This window comes from Phocoena sinus, chromosome 13, assembly GCF_008692025.1.
Source record: "Phocoena sinus isolate mPhoSin1 chromosome 13, mPhoSin1.pri, whole genome shotgun sequence".
NCBI classification, from domain to species: Eukaryota; Metazoa; Chordata; class Mammalia; order Artiodactyla; family Phocoenidae; genus Phocoena; species Phocoena sinus.
Genome location: NC_045775.1, coordinates 82,369,965 through 82,392,542, shown reverse-complemented (window position 1 = coordinate 82,392,542; position 22,578 = coordinate 82,369,965). Strand labels below are relative to the sequence as shown.

General features: G+C 44.0%; 1 protein-coding gene across 1 annotated transcript in view; it reads right to left on the bottom strand.

Annotated features, from left to right (window-relative positions):
* The window catches only part of VWA3B (von Willebrand factor A domain containing 3B), a 210,008-nt gene that overhangs the window by 5,636 nt on the left and 181,794 nt on the right, over positions 1–22,578 (bottom strand). Inside the window, exons 25-28 of the mRNA XM_032652777.1 lie at positions 14,754–14,865; positions 7,713–7,837; positions 6,169–6,306; positions 3,789–3,889 (exon numbers count right to left, since the gene is read on the bottom strand). Coding sequence (XP_032508668.1) covers positions 3,789–3,889; positions 6,169–6,306; positions 7,713–7,837; positions 14,754–14,865 — 476 coding nt within the window. The remainder of the gene's footprint in view (positions 1–3,788; positions 3,890–6,168; positions 6,307–7,712; positions 7,838–14,753; positions 14,866–22,578) is intronic.

Below are 22,578 nucleotides of genomic sequence, written 5' to 3'. Positions count from 1 at the left end.
GCTGTGAACCTCCGGCCTGGCAAGGAGGGAGGATGCCAAAATGAAGGAAAATTCCTTCTGGCTTCCTTCCTTTTGGAGTTAGGAGAAATTACACGTGTGTTCTCTAAATGGAGAAAGTTACTGACAGGTTAGGGACTATTTTCACTCAGAACAGACATCTCTGATGGCACGAAATGCAGAAAAAGCTCAGGGACTTTACTGAAGGCAAGGCAAGGCAAGAGCAATCATTTCCCTCCACCAGACACACCTCTCTCAGTGGTGCTGCCAGAGAATGCAATCATCAGGTTTCAAAGGAACGAGAAAATTGGAAGAGCCCCACCTGACTTCATATCACAAACATGGTAATACTAAAACTCTCTCCTTTAAGGACTAGTTATTTGGAATTTAGCAAAATGGGTAACATATTTTGCAAGACAACCTTGCTATAAGTCTTCAAGAATCATTTTTGTCGGGCTTCCCTGGTGGCGCAGTGGTTGAGAGTCCGCCTGCCGATGCAGGGGACACGGGTTCGTGCCCCGGTCCGGGAGGATCCCACATGCCGTGGGGCGGCTGGGCCCGTGAGCCATGGCCACTGAGCCTGAGCGTCTGGAGCCTGTGCTCCGCAACGGGAGAGGCCACAACAGTGAGAGGCCTGCGTACCATAAAAAAAAAAAAAAGAATCATTTGTGTCGAATTTTGAATTGAAAATGAAAATTTGTATCAGCTGTGGCCATATTCAATCAATTTTGAACCCTTTACCTTCCAAATACTTTTCTTCCTGCCTTTCACTGTGTACCAGCCTTGTTAGGAACCAGAGAAGGGGCTTGCAGAAAATACTCTCAGTGACCCCAAACTGAAGACCCCAAGAAGGAAGAAAAAGAGGAGGGGCAGAGGGTGGAGAGCTGGATGTCTGGCATCCTGGTCCACAGCTGTTTGGGACCATATACCCCTTGTCTTACCAACCCCCAATGGATGGTTATAGTGGATTCAGTATTTTAAAATTAAATTTAGCCATATGATGTCCCGTTGAAGTTGTAACCTACAGTACATTTCTTTAATTAGCCCATGAAGAAAGCACCACGATTTTTTTTTTTTAAATGGTCTCATCTGGGGTAAGAGTGTGAAGATTTACTAAAGAACAACCAAAGGGAGGTGGCACATTTAGAAAGGAAGCGAGAAAGAGTTTCTGATGAGAAAGGACCTACCAGAAGGAAATCCCAGTGTAGATACAAAATAAGACCTACGCCTTTATCCTGTGTGCTCACATCTACCAGCCCTGATTATGGAAACAGAGACAGATTAACCTCTGAACGTAGCGGGCTGGATGTGACCTCTGCTTAGGAGAATTAAATGCAGTCTCTTTCTAGCGGAGGGGCAGCTAGAGCAACACAACAGTGGAAATTACAATGGGAGACAAGGGGGTCAATGAACGCTTCCGCTGTGTAAAGCCCCGGGAGCTGGGGTAGGCAACTAGCAGCAGAGCTTTAAATAAGGCCTGGGGTAGTACTAAGGCAGAAAATAATGAAAGGTTTTTCTCAACACAGAAAGAAGTGAATTTTAATTCTAAAATAGTGATTGATAATACTGAGTTTAGTGAAGATGGTACCTAGACACGTGTATCCACAGTCCCATATAATGTACTGTAATTTGGATATCATATTGCTTGAGTAGGATTTTGAGACAACAAAAGTGCTCTTATTTAAAATGATATATTCATCTAGAAAAAGACTGAAGGAGTGCAGAATATATTTTCAACAATCATACCTAACGGAAGCTTCTCTGTGGAACTACATGCCCCTCAAGGAGCCTTGCTGGGCGTCCCCTAGTATTTGTGTGTTCATTGGTTCATTCATCAAAGAGTCCTTGGGTACATCCTGTGGGCCGGACCCTGCCAACCAGGATTTAGAAGCAGAAAGAACCTTGCCCCCGCTTTCAAGGACTGACGCCTAGTAGGGGTGATGGTCCTGAAAGTACATGGCCCAACACAAGGTAAAATTCCTATAATGAAAACGTCTACAGGACGCAGTGGAATCGCGTCACCACGTAGGGCTGGAGTCCTGGAACACAGGGCTTGCCTTCAATGTTGGAGTTCCCCAGGGGGCCAAGGGCAAGAACAGCATTCCAGGGAGGAGATACTTAGTCTCTGCAAAGGCACAGAGCCTTGAGAAAGCGCAGCATGGGCAAAAACTGCAAGTTTTTTAATGGTTAGTTTACAAATTCAGTATGGTTAGTGTGCAGAGGGGCTTTTGGGAGGTTTGTTGGGGAGTGGCTAGGGGAGAAGTAAGGCCAGCTAGGCAGGCCTGGTTCAGGGCAACAAAAGGCTAAGCTAGGATAAGAAGAGGGATGGCGGGGGCGGGGGGGGGGGGGTTCGTGGGGGAGGGGCAAGAGCAGATTTACACGTGAGGAAGATTCCCCTGCTCGGCACTTAGGGGAGATGGCGGGACCTCAGGGCAGGAGGAGGCCTCAGGAAATGAGAGCACTTGTGCAGCCGAGCTGAGAAATATTCGCAAACTGTTTACGGCATGTGTATATCTCTAACTAAATCCACTTCTTACCTATCACTTTGTCTCTTCACTGAATTCTTTCTGTGATGCGACATAAAGAACCTGAGCTTCCAGGTGTGTGAGACCAGGTGTGTGATCTCAGTTAAAATACAGTGGGTTCAACTCCCAATCTGGATTTTGGCTGGATTCGAGTCCCAGCCCGTGGGTTCAAGTCCCAGTCTGAGTTGTGCGGTTTCAGATCTGGGTGGCGAAGGGAGAGGAGGGTGCTGGGTCACACTGCAGCAGGCAAGGAGGTGTAGTTATTTAGGATCGTGTGTGCACACGTGCATGTGTGTGTGCAAACAGAAGAGGCAATTTCGGGGTTTTGCAGAGGTGAAGGAATAGGTGGAGAGGAGCTAAGGAGAGAGGGGAGGAGAGTCCAGGGGTAAATCACAGAGCAAGGACCTGGGCAGGGGGGGACAGGCCTGCTAGACGGAGCAGCATTGGATGAGGAGGGACTCTGACATCAGGGGGAGAGATCCAGGCTTCCACAAGCCCAGAGGTGAGGCAAGCAGCACAGGAAGAGAATGTCTGGTGGTTTCTGTTTATGAAGCACAAGGTGAGGCCACTGGGAGATTGAAGGTTGGCACCCAAAGACGGCTCAACCCGTGCTCAAAATCCACCTTCACCTCCAAGGTCAGGGCTCTGACTCCAACTGATGCCCCTCGTTGGCCCCATGGACTTGGTCTTGCCTGCTCTTCAGGCCTCAGCTTTTTCTTACTGATTTTGCTTTAATCCACCTTTCCAGCTGTTAGCCATCCTGCTGCCTCAGATGAAAATGTGTTTACCCCACTGTCGCCCCTGGAAACCACCACCCACCCACCCACCCAAATTCACCTGGGCACAGGCAAGCCAGGGCCAGCACCTCTCTCTCAACCCCAACAGGGAGAGGTGATGGGTGATTAGTCCCAAGTGCAACTTAGTCTAACCTGTGCTTTACAGTAAGGCTTCCTCAGAAGAGCCTGAATCCTTACAAATAAGAGGAAAACCACTCCTTCAGGGTCACGACAGGATTGGAAGCTTTACTGAAGGGTCAGTAAAATACATAATGTTGAATTTGAGATTAGAACAAGATAGACAAATAACCAGCAGGTAAAAGCTGTGACGTTGAAGGAAGAATCATCATAGACTTGCACTTTGGTAGGAAGTCCTCCACCTCTGCTTTTCTCCCCAGGTATGTAGAGATCGTGGATCTCAACTCAGAAACAGATTAAAAGTGCCAAGATATAAATAAAATTCAGAAAGTAGAAAGTTGGGTCCACTTACACTTTTGAATCCTCCTGAATTGGGGGTGACTTAATATGAGCGCAAGAGAGGGCATATTTGTTTTGGCTGATCTTAATAAGTGCACTCCGAGGGCAAAATTCCTGTAATAATACCAAAAGAGTTCATTCAATTTAAATCAGAAATGTCCACAATTCAGATGTAATTTTAATCTAGCTCAACCCACTGTAATAGCTACCAGCCATTATCCTGCTCCGGTGATACTTAAGAGGGCAGCGGAAATGCAGAGTCTAGCTCGATAAGTTTACGCTGAATAAAAGTCATCACTGAGTCCTTCCTGTCATTTCTCCACATCCTGGATCGTTTGTCAAGTACACCATTTGTCAAGGGGTGTGTGTGTGTGTGTGTGTGTGCACGTGCATCCACTGATGTACACGCACGCACACAAACACACACAGACACACACCTTCATATAACCACCTTCCTTTCTAGCTGAGGTCCAGCCTTGGCCATCGCTTTCCTGGGCTTATAAACTATCACCACCACCCCATGCTGTATGTCCCACTGTCAGCCCCTGGGTCTCCCAGAATTTCTATCAGAACTGTCCTCAGCGTCCACCCCCAAGACCATGCCGTCTAGTCCAGGGCCCCACTGCCAAGGGGGGTAACCTCCAAGGTCCTTCCTGGGCTCTGAGGCTCTTCCTCAGGGTTCCTGGGTCACCAGCTACATCTCTCCCCACACCTGGGACCCACCCACGGGCATCTCGTCAAACGTCCCTCGATCTGCTTTCTCCTCTCTTGCCTGGTAGATGTCCCCAGACCAGGGCCACCTGGCAGAGATGCTTCCCACCCGCTGCCCTTCCAGGCTCCTTCAGTGTCATCCAGACAGCTCCGGGAAAGTCCATTATCTCTCGCGGTGTTTCCTGGGTTGACGAGAAGATGCCCTTTCTCCCTCTTACTCTGTCGGATGGGACACAGTGCTCCTGCGGCCACTGGCTCTGACGGCCTTCACTCATCCATCCTACATTTCATCCCTTCATCCTAAAAGTCATTCACCATGACCCCTTCCCTTATGGACATCCCCCATGCTACAGTCAAGAACCGATTAGAGATTCACTTTGTTATACAGCAGAAACTAACACAACAATGTAAAGCAATTATACTTCAATAAAGATGTTTAAAAAAAAAAAAGAACTGATTAGATATTTTTGTTCTGTTTACTAGGCAGTTGGGCATAGACATTTAGAGTGCAGGCCACGGAACCAGACTGCCTGGGTTCAAAGCCTGTAACGCCGCTCACCCTGGGTGTGGCTTTACCTCTCTGCGTCAGGTTCCTTATCTGAAAATGGGGATAAGAGTACCTACCTCACAGTGTTCTGAGCAGCCAGCTGTTCACTACGTGTGAAGCACCTGGGTTAGTACCTGTGCCACATAGTAAGTGCTGAATAAGTTAGCACGACTCTTTCGTTTGCTGCTTTTCGCTTGCCAATCCATTTTCCAGGCGTATTAAGTGGGCCATCAGAACATGTTATTTCCATTAGAAAACATCGTTCATTCAAGTACCTCATAAAGCAATTGTGAGAACTTGCTCTTCACCAGCAGCGGTACCAGGGATGCAAAGATGGATAGGACCCGGTCCCTGCCTTTAAGGAGTTGGGAGATTGGTGAGGGAGCCGGGGCGGAAGGAAGGCAGGACAGTGTGCAGGGGAACCTGAGGGCCTCAGCAGAGATCAGGCAGCGTCTTCGGGTGACAGAAAGAAGATGGGGAGGGTGGTCCAGGAAGGGTTAAAACGCAGGGGCTTGGGAAAGCCCACTGTGTTCAGGAAGCAGTGAACCTTCCATAGGGCTGGTAGCCAAGCTCACGGGGCAGGCAGGGGGTCAGGTGGGGGTCGGGCTGGGCTTTTCCTTGAGGTTGCCAAGAAGTGTGTGTGTGCGCATGTGTGTGGGGGGGTGAGGGACAGGGGGCACATCAGGTAGGCAAGTGACATCATCAGATTTGTAAACTGATAATGATTTTTTTTCTAAAACTTTTAGGAAAAATACAGAGGGAACAGCAGCAGTAGCAGCAAGGAGAGAGAGAGAGTGGGGCTGTAAGAACCTGGGGAGGCCCTTGACGAAGCCGGAATTGGAGCGAGCCTCCCCAGACCCCAAACGTGGAACGAGAGCCCCAAAGACCATCTGACAGAGGAGTTAGGAGGCCACGGCGACCTTAGCAAAGGCGGATTTTGTGTTGTACAGCCGACAGAACTCTAACCACAGCGGGTGGAGTGCAGGGGGAACAGAAACAGCCAGGGAGATCGCTCTTTCGAGACATCTGGCGGTGCCAGGAGAGAGCCAGGCATTGCCTGCAAGAAAGGCAGGGGTAAAAGGAAGCCACTTTCTGCCTAGCGAGAATGTTCTTTTCTAAGTGAAAGTCTACTTACTCTCCGGTTGTTACATTTTAAAACTGTGTAGACTTTATCTTCAGCCGCATCTTGATTTGGAACTGCTATGACAATGGCGGGCACATAGAAGTCAAATCCTCGGGGTATCACAGTTTTGGCAAACACATAATCTCCAACCTGTAGATGAGAACATCTTTCACGGCAAATATTTTGCTTATCCATCTTAGAGACAATATTCATATAAGCTTGTTCTAAAATACCCCAAGATGACTAGCAAGTACTGATGCTAGAATTCAAATACATATTTTTTTTTCCTCAGTTGGAAAGAGTCGCTAGGTCCAAAATTCCCTGGGCTCATTGGGCCACAGTTGGAATTTTGTGACCAGTTTGGGGAAGCCGCATTTTAGCAGGGCTTCCCCTGACAAGGGTCTCAGGAACAGTCAGCAAGATGGTGAGGGGTCTGGAAACCATATCTTACAAAGACTGGTTGAAGGAAGCTGTAATGTTTCACATGAGGGTCAGGGAGAGAATAGACGGTGCCCTCTTGTGTCTGAAGGGTTATCGGGGACAGAGGTAGAGGAGCAGATTTGTTTAATGTGGTTCCAAAGCTCACACCTGGAGTCCATGGGAAAAAGTCCCAAGAGATAACTTCCAGCAGAAAGAAAGTCTCGTGAAGGGTCATACAAAGCTGCGGGGCACCTGTCAGGTGGAGAGGATTCACGGTCAGGGGGAAAGTGCACTGATGTGCCCTCTGAGTCTGCCCAGGGGAGGTGGGAACAGACAACCAATGTGAATCCTACGAGCACTCCTCAGCACTCTTCCTCCTGGCTCACACTATCCAAGAAACAGCAGCAGTGCAGCTTTGGGGGGGTTTCTCTCTCTACACTCTCGCCTTGGTGTGGGGATGAGGATAGCACAGGAGAATGTGCCAGACACGGCACAGCTCTGATGAATTTATAAGCAGAAGAGAACACATCAGCCCGGCTCACCCCTGCAATGCATGTTCAGAGGTAACTGCATTATGGCATCAAGGTCTGGCATCAACTGACTACAACGTCAAGGAAAGGGCTACCTCTGCCTTTGTTATTAAATCTGTTTTAGTATAATCTTCTGCAGTGAAAGCTTCAAGAGCACCAGCAGTTACAGCAACTCCCGGCCACGACCATCCATCGTCTGTAAAGCAACAAGAGCCTGGGGGCAATGCAAGCAGGTCTGTGCAGTCCTGAGCTACTTAACAGGGCGTTAGCAGATCAGGGTCAGGAGCAAAGAAATTGCTAGGCAAGGGTCATAGGAAGAGGAGTCACTGTTATCCAGAGCTCTAGGAACGGTGAAAAGGGGCCCAGGGGGCTTCCCTGGTGGCGCAGTGGTTGGGAGTCCACCTGCCGATGCAGGGGACGTGGGTTTGTGCCCCGGGAGGATCCCACATGCCGCAGAGCGGCTGGGCCCGTGAGCCGTGGCCGCTGAGCCTGCGCGTCCGGAGCCTGCGCTCCGCAACGGGAGAGGCCACAACAGTGAGAGGCCTGCATACGACAAAAAAAAAAAAAAAAAGAAGGGGCCCAGGAACAGATGGCTGGAGCAGGTACCTGGAGCAGTGGGCAGGGCATGGCGCCCCCCACAGGTGTGATGAACGAGATGGGCACGACCTTGGTGTCTCCATACCTGAAGCCCACGAGCGCGTGGGTGGGGCTCACACACTTCTTCACAACCCCTGTAAGGAATCACATTTAAAATAAAACAGAAAGGCAATGCCTATTCCCTTAGGCTCGCCCCATCCCGTTGGTCAAGCTAAGTTACGGCACGTTGCCTACTTACATCACTGTGCCCCTTGGTTTCTCCACCAGATAACGCTGGATACTCTATGACGCCTGCTGGGGTTGAGCAACTCAGAGTGCAGTGCCGCACTCTGCTGCAGAGCTGAGCCGGGAAGCCAAGAGAAGGCGCGGAAACTTGTTCGGCCAGCATTACCAGCAGCCATCCTGCTGGGGACACTGTTCCTAGAAATACCCTTTCCCTGGACACTTCCTAACATCGGACTGCCTTATTTATTTTCGTCATATTTCCTTCTATAAGACTTGGAGACAGAAAATCATTGTTAGTATACACACTACTATATATAAAATAGATAACTAATAAGGACCTACTGTCCAGCACAGGGAACACTACTCAACACTCTGTAATGACCTGTATGGGAACAGAATCTAAAAAAGAGTGGATGTATAACTGATTCACTTGGCTGTACACCTGAAACTAACACAACATTGTAAATCAACTATACTCCAATAAAAATGTAAAAAAGGAAAATCATTGTTAAATTGTGAAAGGAAATATGAATTACATCCTCAGCTTTTCATCTAATATTACACACCCCACAGTGTCCCTAAAACGTACAATCAGAAAAGGAAGAAAAAAGGAAGCAAGTTTTCTTGTCTTTTAGTTACGTGCAGAGATTATTGTAACAGGAAAGGAAAATACTGGTGTTAAGGTTCCCATATTTTGTCATTTATCCTAGTTGAAATTTATTATATTTTCCCATTTAAAAGGGATTATAAATACTGGGGGGACGTTTTGACTTCCCCGCAGTAACAGCTGCACTTGGACCCCCTAGTTTGAGACAGAAATGTGCTTGTCCCCACTGGGCTCCCACAGCGTGAGTGCCCGGCATCCTCGCCCCAGCTCACACACCGGCGTTCGCAAAGTCCTATGTGCTTTCAGGTGGCAAAGAAACAGCTGCTGATTTTCATCTCAAGTCCAGGTGTCTTGTTTTAAATGGCCAAAGAAAGGGAAAACTTATTTTTTTAAAAAACACCACACACACATGAAAACCAGCTTTATATTGTCTGTTTTCTTATTGGAATAAAAGTTCGGTTTGGTTTCTGAAACATTCTTTACACATGGTTCACACATTTTCTACCATAAACTGACTCTACCCTTTTAATTAGGAAAATTAACACTATTTTTTAGAAAGAATTCCTATTATGAAAACGAAGAACCCCCCTGAGTTGAGGAGAATCCTAGCATCCCCAAGCACACAAGCCCATCCCAACCCACCCCGACCCTGGCCCTGCCCCAGGCAGGGGTAAAGGTCTGGGCTGCCAAGATGACCTTGTTGGCCAGTGGGACCCTCCTCAAATTCTTAGCCTTTGGGACTTTGCAGAATCCAGTCTTAAACCTGGGATGCAGTTTTTCAGGTATCTGCCTCAGGTGAGTAGCTGTGTGACTGTATGGCCCGCGGCATCTAAGCCATGTATCGGCTTGCCTTTTACAGAAAAAGGCTGCCAACCCTGCTCGAGACCGTTAGACCTAGACTTTTGGTATGTTACTACAGCTCTTTTTTTTTTTTTTTAATCTCTTTCCTCATCTTTTATTCTGATAACAAGCAAATAGCTCAGTGTCTTGTATTCTATTTTATTTTTTATACAGCACGTTCTTCTTAGTCATCCATTTTATACATATTAGTGTATACATGTCAATCCCAATCTCCCAGTTCATCCCACCACCACCTCCCCCCGCCACTTCCTCCCTTGGTGTCCATACGTTTGCTCTCTACATCTGTGTCTCTATTTCTTGCCCCACAGACAGGTTCATCTGTGCCATTTTTCTAGGTTCCACAAATATGCATTAATATACGATATTTGTTTTTCTCTTTCTGACCTACTTCACTCTGTATGACAGTCTCTAGGTCCATCCACATCTCTACAAATGACCCAATTTCATTCCTTTTTATGGCTGAGTAATATTCCATTGTATACATGTACCACATCTTCTTTATCCATTCATCTGTCGATGGGCAATTTAGACTATCAGCTCTTTTATGTTCCAATCTCTGCAGATGTGGACCTTTGTTCGCCTCCAGAAATTAGTGTAGTTTCTTCCAATCTAACTCTAGAACCAGCCTCACGGTGTTGACACCTGGCTGTCCTCCAAGGCGGGAGGACCCAGAGCCGCTGGCCTGTTCGGTCATGGCTCAGCCTCTGCACTTACCCCTTCTCCACCTCATTAAGGAGCTGCTATCATTTCTAGGCCCTGATTCAAGATCAGCTTCTGATTTTTGGCTGCCCTTACACTGCAGTTTCTCTTTGCCCTCAGCCTCAGAGAGGTGAGATGGTGTTCCTGCTCTGAAACGTCTCCTGGGACCATGTTAGAGGGACTGGGCTCTGGAGGTTGGACCAGGCAGGCAGAAAGAAGCATCTCTACTCAGTCATCTTCCTGGGTACGAGTGGGCCTCCCCACCTCAGCCAGGGGGCTCTCCCATACCCAGGTGTGGGGGAAAAGGGGACACACCTTAGTTGAGACCCTCAGCAAAAACACTGCCTATGCCCAGAGGTCAGGGGAGTGAAGAAACAGTCTAGGCAGACAGCATGCGTGAGTTCATTTGGTGAAAAAAGCAGGAATGGTTTTCAATCTTCGCTCCAAATAGGAACTTCTCAGGCTGGAGAGTGGATTTTTTTTTTTTAACCGCTGGCTATAAGAACCTTCCGATATTCGCAGCCCGGCTCGAATCCCATTTCCTGAAAAGGGCGTCAGTTCTGCTCCACCAGAAGCGTCCCCTCCACCTGCCCCCCTCCACTGAATGCCAGCCTACACATCTAGTCATCACATTCTCTTCTTCTTTAGTCTCAGAGGTTTCCTTTATAGCGCACTGTGCTGGTTTTTGCCTTTTCAAATTGCTCTTAAAGTTTTAAAGCTGTTGTTAAAGTTTTTAAACTGCAAGCAGCTCCCTCTACCCCCAGGTGAGGACCCCAGGTGAGTTGTTTATATCTCCCAAGAGGAGATAATAGAAATACTCTACAGGTAATGAACACTTTCCAATTTCAAGATGCTGTACATTATCATATTTAATCTACACCACGATCTTATGGGGGGGTTTAACTGTTTTAAATCTCATTTGGCAAGATAAGGAAACAGGCTCAGAGAACTTCAGTGATTCCAGTCACATGGATGGTAGAGGCAAGAAGCAGACTTCGAATAAATAAAAACTTAGGATTGTCTGATCCTAAATCATGACCCCTGAGAAAGTATTCAGTCCTCCCCCGCCCCAACCTTTTTCTTCCGTTATAACCTGTTCCAACGACATAGTGCAGAAATCTTGCAACCCAGACTTTTCATCACTGAATTTCCTGAGATAGAATCCTGCTTCTTGCTGAACAATGGGAAGGATGACCCAATTCCTACAAATAATGATTTAAAATAAGGTTCTGAAGTGTGTCTGCCTCCCTGCCTTTCGGCATCCTAATAAGCCAGGCTACCAGCTTGTCCCTTCTGTTCTGTACAACACAACCCTTCCTCAACTAGTGAATCCACACTGACCCCTGCATAGAGGTAGCCATACGGAAATCCCTGCCCTGATTCCCAGGATGGGGCAAACAATTGGGTCAGCTCTGCTCCACCTGTAGACCTGGGCTTGAGCAATGGAGTGCTCTGATCCCGTTGCTCCAAAGCCACCTTCTGCTCAGATACATTTTAAAGCTATTTTTCGTTAAAAACATTTAGGAGGTTTTGAACAAAAGTTATCAGAAAAGGAGTCAGCAGTGAATATCATGCACAAAACTCTATTTGGCCTTCTTTTGTAAGGGGTGAAAACAGTACCCTGCAGTGACCAGGTAATCTAAATGAACAGCACTAATGAGGGCACGTGGACATCATGTACCTTTGGATAGGCTGCCTGAGGGGACGTGGCATCAATGATATCACATAACATTTTGGCTCGAAACACTTTAACCTGAATCTAATTTAACCCAAATTGAGGGACATTCCATAACATAATTGGTCTTACTGTTAAGTAATGTCAGTATCATAAAAGATGATGGAAAAGGCTAGAGAATGATTCTAGATTAAAGAAGACTAAAGAGAAATAACTAAATGCAATAACAATTCTGAATTGGGACCTATACTAGAGGGAAAAAAATGCTATAAGGGCTATTCTCTGGACAATTAACCCAATTGAAATATATAGATAAAACTATATAATATTAACTTTCCTGAATTTTATAACTTGACTGTGGTAATATTAATACCCTTGTCTGAGAAATACATGTATCAAGGGGCAAAGGGGCATGACGTTACCTAATCTCAAATAGTTCAGGAAAAAATAATGTGTGTGTTATGGTAGAGGAAGGAGACAGAGAGAGATGAGAACGGAAAAATAAATTATTAATAGATTGGTAAAATAAATGTGACAAAAATGTTAAAAATTGGTAAATCTGGATAAAAGTATACAGGAGTTCTCTATTATTCTTGCAAATTTTCTGGAAGTTTTAAAATTATTTTTTTTTGAAAAAATAACTCTATGAGGGGTAAAATAGAGTTGAAGTTCCCAGTTAAAGATACATTGACTTTGTGGGGGGAGGGGAGTGTAAAGGGGGGCTGACTGGGGAGGGAAACAGAAACTAAGTCCATCCTTAACCGATGCGTCATCATTTAATTCAGCTGAGTCAATATTTACTAACTAGCACTAATCAAATAACTGATTATATGACTAATTCAAGTGTTTATTATGTTATTATTATTATTTTTTTTTTTCTGGTCGCACTACGCGGCTTGCAGGATCTTAGTTCCCTGACCAGGGATTGGACTGAACCCGGGCCCTGGCAGTGAACGTGCCGAGACCTAACCACTTACCACCTGACTGCCAGGGGATTCCCATCAAATATTTATTACCTTTCAAGTGACTTATCTGAGCCACAGATTAAAAATTCCCAAATGGCCAAATCTCATGGAGCTATGAGGACTGTGTGCTCTCTGCTTCTAGCTGCATATTTAAAAACAACCAGGGCAATAATCATTGCTGGCATGGCCTTAGGTATTGCATGTGGCTACGTGTTACCTGTTTCCTCTACTCCCCCAGATCAGCAGCGGTAGGTCTTCTGCATTTCCTTATTACGCAGGGATGGTTGGGGGAAAAGTTTGAGCAGTATTATTTTTTTCTGGGACCCTGGCCGGCAAACTGATCTCAAGCCCTAGTCCAGCCATTTGGAATCCTGTCATTTTCAGCATTTTCATTCAACTGCTAAATTAGCCTTGGGTCCTGCTCCGTGACTCAGATTCAGAAAAGCAAGCAGGGGTGGCCTCCTATGATCACCTCTCAGCAAATCTAAGCCCCAGAGAAATAGGAGGTTCTCAGGCCCTGTTCTTGCAAAGAAGAGTTTCATGCCTCAGCCTAGGAGCTCATCTCAAATGCCTGGATCCATTTTTCTCTCAACCAGTCAACTTCAAAGCACATTTACCAAATTTCAAATAAAATGTCCTAGTTATAAGTTCTACACATATGCCTGCTGGAAACCCAAACTCCAGATGAAGTATTTTTCTCACTTAAAAAGCAGATTAAGTTTAATAAAGAACTACTTAACTGGTGATTGACAGATAATGCCTACGTTAAGATCAGCTATATTTTGAGGTACAGTCTTTCTGCTTGACAGCTCTTCCTCAGGGTTCTTTCTCTAAGCTCTCTTTCCCAATAGGCCTTTACCATGATTTCAATGACTACTTTTGTGCTGACGTGGCAAAAATCTCTATCTCCCGACAGATTTCCTCCTCCAGACTCTGGACCCATTACCTCCAATTGCTTCTCTGACAACTTTAGTGTCTTGTGGTGCACCTACAATTCATCACGTCCCAGACACACCTCGTTATCTTCCTGTCCATACCGCCATCTCCTACAGGTACCATCCTTTACCTTATGACCCACGCCAGGGACCCGAGTGACATCCTAATCCACTCCGTATATACTCTTCACACAGCACTGGGAGGGATCTTCTTAAACCTTCAAGTGTGATTGTGTTTCTTCCTGCTTTAAGTGTGACTCCCCAATAAAGTTCAAACGTCTTAACATAACCCCTTATGAACAGCCACACACGTACCTCTCCGAAGAGCTTTCTTACTTTCTACTCTTCCTTTGCATTCTAGGTTCCAGCCATAATCTATTTTATTTCTCCAGGCATAAAATGTTTTTCTTCACCTCTAGATCTTCACACATATCATTTTCATTATTCATGAAGCTCTTGCTTAACTTCACCTGGCTGATTCCTTCAGGATCACATGCCCCAGAAAGTCTTGGGCAAACCTCTCGGGTCCAGTCACACTGGCCTCTTCCTTCAAGGACGAGGGTGTCACGGGCACTCCATCCTCAGGACTTCGTACTGCTGTTCCCTGTGTTTAGAACTCTTCCTGAGATAATCTCATGGCTCCTTTTTAAAGTCCTTAGTAATATGTTGCCTTCCCTGGAAGCTCTTCCTTGACCACCATATCTAGAACCGCGAGCTTCACCTTTGACACGCTCAACCCTCTTCGTGGCTTCATTTCCCTTCACAGCCCTGTGTCTGACACACTACGTGTTTTACTTATTTGGTTGCTCACTACGCTAGACCAGCACCTTAGGGATATTACATATGTGGAACATAGTAGGTATGTAGGAAAACTTTACTAAACATAAGAAAGATTAAAGTAAGTTTTTCTGGCTGTTACTTCCCCATAAATATGGGGAGAAACTTCATCATTTCATTTTAGAAGTGGAATACCTCAGCATAGCTCATGAAGTGTCAGTGTGCTAGGGAAAGCATAGTTTGAGAATTTCTGGTTCCCAATATCATATTATGTAACAAAGGAATCTTACAAAATAAAATACCTACCTGGAAAATAAAAGCCATTTTCATCGCATCTTGCAATAACCTTCTGGCCTTTGAGTGGATCCAATTTTTTGGATTTGTTTTTCTTTGTTGGAGTTCCTTGAATTTTCTGTTGCTAAAAAAAAAAAAAAAACATTAATAGTTGATAGAAAAAGTAAGTGCAGACAGTGAAAGTCACAGATACAGGATAGCATGCGATTCTTTACTTAGAATCACACTGTTGAGGAATTACAGGACATGCATATACTGTATACTCACTCTGGAGTACCTTCTGTTCTATGCTGTCGGGAACAGGCTTTTAAAACTGAACTGATATGGAAAACACTGCACATAGAAAATGAGGCAGAATTTACAGTCTAAATCTAATCAAGCTTTGTTAAAACAAAACAAAAAAAGGCAGCCTTTTCCGGAGAATTTAAACAGGATCCGGAGTTTTAAACTATGATATTCAATATATGCATACACGATCCAAAATGCAACACACAAAAGAAGCAAAAGCAAACATGACCAATTCTCAAGGTAAAAGGAGATCAACAGATCACAGTATTTAGACGGCTCAAGTGTTGGAATAATCAGATTAAGATGCAAATCAGCAGTTATAACCATAGTACATGAGGTAAAGGTAAATACTCTTGAAATGAACAGTAAGGTAGTTGTTTTCAGCTGAGAAAAAGGAACTATTAAAAAAAAAAAAAATGGAAATTTTAGAAGTAAAAAAAAACCCCAACAATATCTGGAAGGGCTAAATAGCAGAATTGATACGATGGAGGAAAGAGACCTGAAGACAAATGAACAGAAATCATCCAATCTGAAGAACAGAGAAAAAAAGATATTTAAAAATGAGCAAGGGCCTTCGTGTTCCAGATAACCCCTTCAAAGCCCAGCTCAGTTATAATCTCTCTGGGAAGACTTCACCCCCAGGCAATTTCAGAAAAAACAAAGGAAAGTACTGCTCTGTTATTTCCAAATGCTACCACATGAATCAAGGCTTGGAGTGAATGTGACTGTTGTGTCTACTACAGGAAGAAACTGGCAGCTTCATTTTTGATCTGTAAAGTCCAATTCTATCTAAAGTCCTATTTTCTATGCTTGATGACTGCTCATTAGTAGAGAGACCCAATCTCCACTGCTCCTCCAAAAAACCCCCAAAAGCCTCCATTCCATCATCCAGAAAAGTCATTATTTTTGATTTCCAATCAATGTGAGGACCAACGATCTTGTAAAATAAATTTAAAATGAATTACTAGAAAACAAAATAAAAAACAGAAATATAGTGTTTGGGTTTCTAGGTAAAATCTATTTAAGAATTCTGAAAAGCAATTGGTAGCAAATGGGTTGGAAAAGAAGACAAGAATTCAAAGTACCACCAAATTGGTAGGGTGTTTACCATTGTTTTCCTCTGGTATTCCCTGGCCTGACCTCAAGACAGCCCAAAACACAGAAGTGGGCTCCAGAGTACAGACAGAGAGCGCTCTTAAAAGAAGCCCTCTAGTTCTGGCTTAAGGAATGGGAAAAGGAACTCCTAACCCTTGGAGAGAATACAGAAATCCTTCTCCCCTTTCTCCCTCCATACTCAGATCTCAGTCCCTAAGCAATTCTGTGCAGTGGCAGCAGTGTTGGCAATACGAGCCTGGAGGAGCCAAAACTCTGCAGGAGTGGAATCTTCTTGCTCCAACAGGGTGGGTGAACCCCCACTGTTCTCTCTCTCTATGTATCTAGCCTCTGTTTGGTCCCAAAGGCAAGCACAATATATGGAAGCACGCGACTGAGTTAGGGACATAAAACCCTGGATTTCTGGCTGAAGGATTAGAAAGAGGAACCCTAGGAAACCAGAAATTACTAGGAAGGTCACTTATATTAGAAAAGGGAAGGCCAAGTATTACCCCAATACCAAAACAGGCAAAGACATCACCAGAAAAAGAACACTACAGTCCTATATTCCTCGTGAATATACATGCAAAAATCTCTTAAGAAAATATCAGCAAAAAACCCAGCAACATATGAGAAGAATTATACACAATGACCAAGTAGGAGTCATCCAAGGAATGCAAAGCTAATTTAACATCCATAATTATGCATCCACAATTAATGAAATACTCCAAATTAATATAGTAAAGAATAAAACCATATTATTATCTTAATGCATGAAGAAGGAGCATCTGACAAAATCCAACAGCCTTTCATGATAAAGACGCTCAACAAACCAGGAATAGAAGGAGACTTCCTCAACTTGATGAAAAGCATCTGTAAAAAGCCTACAGCAAGCATGACACTTAATGGCGAAATATGGGATGATTTCCCCTTAAGATCAGAAACAAGGCCAGATACTCTTGCAACTTCTACTTAACATTGTACTTGATGGTCTAGCCAGTGCAATCAGGCAAGAAAAAAATAAAGGCATCCAGATTGGAAAGGAACGGGTAGAATTGTCTTTCTTCATAAATGATATAACCCTATATGTGGAAAACCCTGAGGAAAGCACACAAACACGACCAGAGTTAAAAAGTTTTGCAAGATGTCATGATGCAAGTTAAATATACAAAAAAGAAAAAATTGTATTTCCATGTATTAATAATGAACAGTCTGAAAATAAACTTAAGAATTCCATTTATAGAATCAAGAAGAACAGACTAAGGAATAAATTTATCAAAAATATATGAAAAGCTCATACACTGAAAACTACAAAACACTGCTGAGAGAAATGAAAGATCTAAGAAGTTGAATATCATGTTCATGGACGAGAAAACTTGATATTGTTAAAATAGTCATTTTTACCAAACTGATCTATAGATTCTACATAAATCAAACAAAATCCCAGGAATTTTTTTTTTTGGCCAAAATTGAGATGCTGATCTTAAAATTTACACATAAATGTAAATGTCCCAGAAGAGCCAAAATCATTTTGAAAAAGAACAGATCTGGCGGACTTACTCTTCTTAATTTCAAAACTTACTGTAAACCTTCAGTAATCAAGAAAGTGTGGTCCTGAATTAAGGATAGTCGTATGATCAGTGGAACAGTATTCAGAGTCCAGAAACAAATCCTTACATTTATGGTCAATTGATTTTTGACACTTTGGAAAAGCTTTTGGCAGTTTCTTTAAAAATTAAACATAAACTTACTGTATGCCCTGGAAATACCACTATTAGACATCTAGCCAAGAGAAAGAGAAATTTTTATAACACAAACACTTGCATGTGAGTGTTCATATCAGCATTATTCACAGTAATGGAAAGATGGAAATAATCCAAACGTCAGTGGACTGGGGAAATGGGCAAACAAAATGTGGTATATCAATGCAATGGAATGTTACGCAGCCATTTATATACGAAACTTACAGAAAACACAAATTTATAGAGACAGAAATTGATTAGTGGTTACCTGGGGCTTGAGGTGTAAATGGAGACTGACTCCAAATAGGCATGAGGGATCTTTTCTGGGTGATGGAAATGTCCTGAAACTGGATTGTAGTGGTGGTTGAAGCTCTGTCAGTTTTGCTAAAAATCACTGAATTGAAATAGGTGCATTTTATGGTGTGAAAATTATATTTGTATACATCTGCCTTTTTAAAAAAGGTTAAAATAGGCAGCCATCTACTTCTTGTTTCCTCTGTGTAACTGCTCAAGGTATTTTGCAGATAGTGGGCTGAAGAAGCAAATGAACATAGAAGTTTCTGAATCTACTCTTAAATCAAAAAATAAACAAAATAGGCCTTTTTCTTCAAATTGCTATATTGTAGGAAATGGGGGTTTTCCCACCCAGATTTTTTTCATTTTTTTCCTTTCTTGACCCTTAACTTATTAATTTTTGGATTTCTCCAAGAAATTAGTCCTCCAACCCAATCAAAGCACCCAGTGACATCATTCACCAGCTTCTCATCTTTGCAGACCATCAAGTGACCCTCTTCTCCAGGACACAAAGCCAATACAAATTGTTTTCACATGCACTTTGATGCCATCTTTTTTGCACTGCTATAGCTATATCATCAATCAAGTATTCGATGCATATTTTATGTGTTCATCTGCTGGTCTTCACTTAAGCAAGTCTCTAATTTATGAGGCAATTGACAATAAAAATTTAAATAACTTCAGGTGGTGTGAACACCACTTACTCTTGGGTCATGATTCGTGTTCAGTATGGTTTGGGCTCCTGAAACCTGCAGCTCATTTCCCTGGTGCCCTGATATAACTGAGCATTTTGCAGCCATCTATCATTTGTATCTGTTTGGTGATACTTTTCAGGTTCACTAAAAGAAGTGGGAGTATGCTTTATTTCCTGGGAGCTGAAAAGTTAGAGCTAGGTCCTCAGGGAAGAAATAATGAACTAAGGGCTTAAAGTCTCTTGCAGGATGGTGGGATATGATCAAGTCTTCAGACCTGTGTTGCTTGTAGCCTATGTGGTCACAGACAAAAATGTAAGATGAATACCACGCTTTTGTTTATGATGTTCCCATCTAGTTGAATTTTGCTGGGGACCCTCTATTCTCATGGAATTTCTATTTTTACCGATGTACTCAATACGTCAAAGAGGATGGCCCAACATCATTGGTAGCTGGTGAATGTCATCTGCCTGTTCCTGGGCTTCACCCAGAGAAGAAACCTAAGCACTCCTTCCCGTGGGCAATCAGAATGACCTCCTGCCCATCTGAAATGGCCTCAAAGGGAGGAGACTGGACCAGGGGACAGGAGAAATGGGACTGAGTGCTGTCCAGGTGGCTGTGTGACTTTGGGCAGTCTGTTAACATTTCTGGGCTTCAGTTTCTACACGTGCAAAATAAGGGGATAAAATAAATGATCTCTAACATCCTCTCATATCTGTCCAGGAGAGTCTAGGCCTTACTAGCCTTTCTGCAGTGCTGGGGAAACTGTCATCCTATGTGTGTACACGGACAGGAACACAAGCAGGATACCCTTGCTTGTAGTTTTTACAATATAAGGGAAATGTAATGGCCAGAACTGTGACATGAATAGCAGTGTTTTCCATCATAATACTCCAAAGAGATGCCCACACCACAGTTTCCTACAGTCAGTTCCTTGACGGAAGATTCCATGTACAGTATATTCTCATTGATAGAATTTAGAATCTTGAGAATTTGGAATAAGCCAAATTAAACCAGCTGTTGCATAAATACCTCACCTGTACATAAAGTGAACCTCCAAAACCACCTTACTTCACACCATCAGTGTTCATATCAAAGACCAATCAGCCAGGGAGGTGCTGTTGGTCCCTGAGGCATCAGACAGTCTTATCACCTCCAGACCTGTAACAACCTGTTATTACAAAAGATGTCCACATCGATTCCAGAAAGCGATTTTTCCCCTTTAGATTTCATCAACAGACCAGACATTTATTAGAACCTATGCCTAGATACACTTAAAACTCCTTTTCAAAATTCTAAATGAGTATAATCACATAATTTATTTAAATAGCCCCTTTTAATCTCTGGATTCCAAATACTGGTTCTCTCAATATACTAGCCAGAAGCTAACCAATGTGACTGCTTTCTACAGTTTCACGTGTACAAATCTGAAGTCAGTTGCCAGAGATCATCAGGGACCTCTTTTTTTTTTTTTTTTCCATAGTTGTCATTCACTTACCAATTCAGCTGATACAGGAAAACCACTCACTCTGTGAGGACCTTCCCTGCAAGGGCAGCAGCCACGAACAGAAGCGATACAGAGGGTTGCCGGTGTTCATTTTTAACACACTGAAAATGCCACCTAAGAAACTGCAGTTTTAAATCGCTGAAAAGTATCACCTCCCATTCGAGTCATTCACACATCTGTGAGTTTACCTGAAAGAATCATTACAGCTACTAAAGGGCTTTGCATACTCACATTCACTCTGCTCTTGTTTCCAACAGTTACTGCTATTGGCAAGAACTCATTTCTGGCTGTTTCCACAGCACGCAGCTTTATGGAAGGAACTGTTCACTGTACACTCAGTGATTCTTCCGTATCCCTGCAGAGGCAGCTCAGCTACACCACAGATAGAGCAGAGAAGCCGTGGCGAAACAAACCAACAGGGCCAGCATTAATACAATGGCTCATTCACAGAAATAGAGCATTGGTCTCCCAGGGTGGAAGGACATCGATCAGGGCAGCTAGACACACCACCCCTTCAGCCACAAAGTTGACAGCACCTTTCCAGAAAGATGATATCCCGCTGTTTTTGAGTCTTGCCAAAGACTTTAGAGACCCCTTACAGCCCATACTAGAGGACATTAGCTTCCCTGTTCCTTTTCTGCCATCAGTCACCTATGCATGTGCACAAGACAAGCGTGCTACTGGGCTTTAAAATGAAATCTATGGGGACCTCCCTGGCAGTCCAGTGGTTAAGACTCTGCACTTCCAATGCCGGGGGTGCAGGTTCGATCCCTGGTCCAGGAGCTAAGATCCCACATGCTGCACGGTGCGGCCAAAAATAAAATAAAATAAAAACAAAATAAAATAAAATAACATTCTTTACAAAAATAAATTTAAAAAAAGAAATCTATGGAGGACAAGGGGATGGAGAATGAGAGAACAAGAAATGCTAGCACTAAATAAATAAGCCGACCCATCTCTAGGTTCAAGTGCCTGGGAGTAACTGCGTGCCAGTTTCAGTGAGGAAGTCAGATAGGCAATGATGCTGGCAGTTAGGGATGCTGTCCACTGGATAATTTGATTTTGCCTTGTCTCCAAAATTCAGAGAATCCAATTCACTTCTTTGCCAGATCCAATTATCAGGTGGTGCAGATCAGGATCCAACATGGTCTACCCTCCTTTCATTTCATTACTTAGTTTCAAGGTCATGCTCTCAGGTTTGCACTGGTGGAGTAAAGTTACTAAATGTTTGATGCTTTAGAATTTTCCGTTTAACAAACAACATGTTTTCACATCAGGTACAGAATGCACTTCCATGATGTAACTAAAACTGCTCTTCGGCTCAAAATCTTGTTGTAAAACCACTATATTTTTTCCTGCCCCAAATCACTGAACTCTGCTGGACCCAATCCCCAAACTGTACTAGCGGCAGTTCCAATGGCTTGTCTGTCCATGTTTTGTCCTTAAAGCCAAGTAAAGTCTGTGACTGTGCTAAACAAGATAATACATGTAGTGTCAGGCGTGTTCTGACCTTTCCTCTCGCTAGGATACCTAATTATAAGACCAGAATACTTGCAAACTGTCTCTGAATAATTCAATTCTTTTTAAAACCTTGGTAAGGAGGACAAGGCCAGCCTGGAGCATTTTCTGACATTCACTATCTCTCCCTTCATTTAGATTTAGAGGGGTTTCTCCACCACGAGAGTATCCAGGGTCTGCATCCCTTTTGGAAATGGGTTCTGGAGAGAAAATGAGAAAAAGACCTTACAGGAAAACATAAATCAGGGATGGCAAACTCCTGCCCAGCCCCTCTAGGCAGCGGAGTGACCGACCCATGGTAAAGAATTGAAAGGACTTGGAGCGCTTTCCTTCCTAGGCTATTTGCCTTTTAACAGGAGTCAAACCATAAGGCTAAAGAAGTGAAGCTCTAGGTGGAATTTCCTGCCTCAGCCCCTACGGTCTGAAGAGGAAGCTAAGACTCCTTGCAAGACCTCTCACAAGCATAGCAGGTCGGCGCTGGGCTCCCGGGGACCCTGAGGACACCGTGCGTGAGCCCAAGGCTTAATTAAGGCGGAAGCTGCGGCCAGGAGGACGTGCAGAGAGAATTATCGTCCCCTTTCAGAAGCCTCAGGCGCTTAGCTGCGCTTTAAAATCCAAAGCGGCACAGGGACGTGCTTTTTCAGAGCTGTTTCCCCTCCACCTCAGGGAACATCATAACTTTAGGAAACACAGCGTGAGCAACA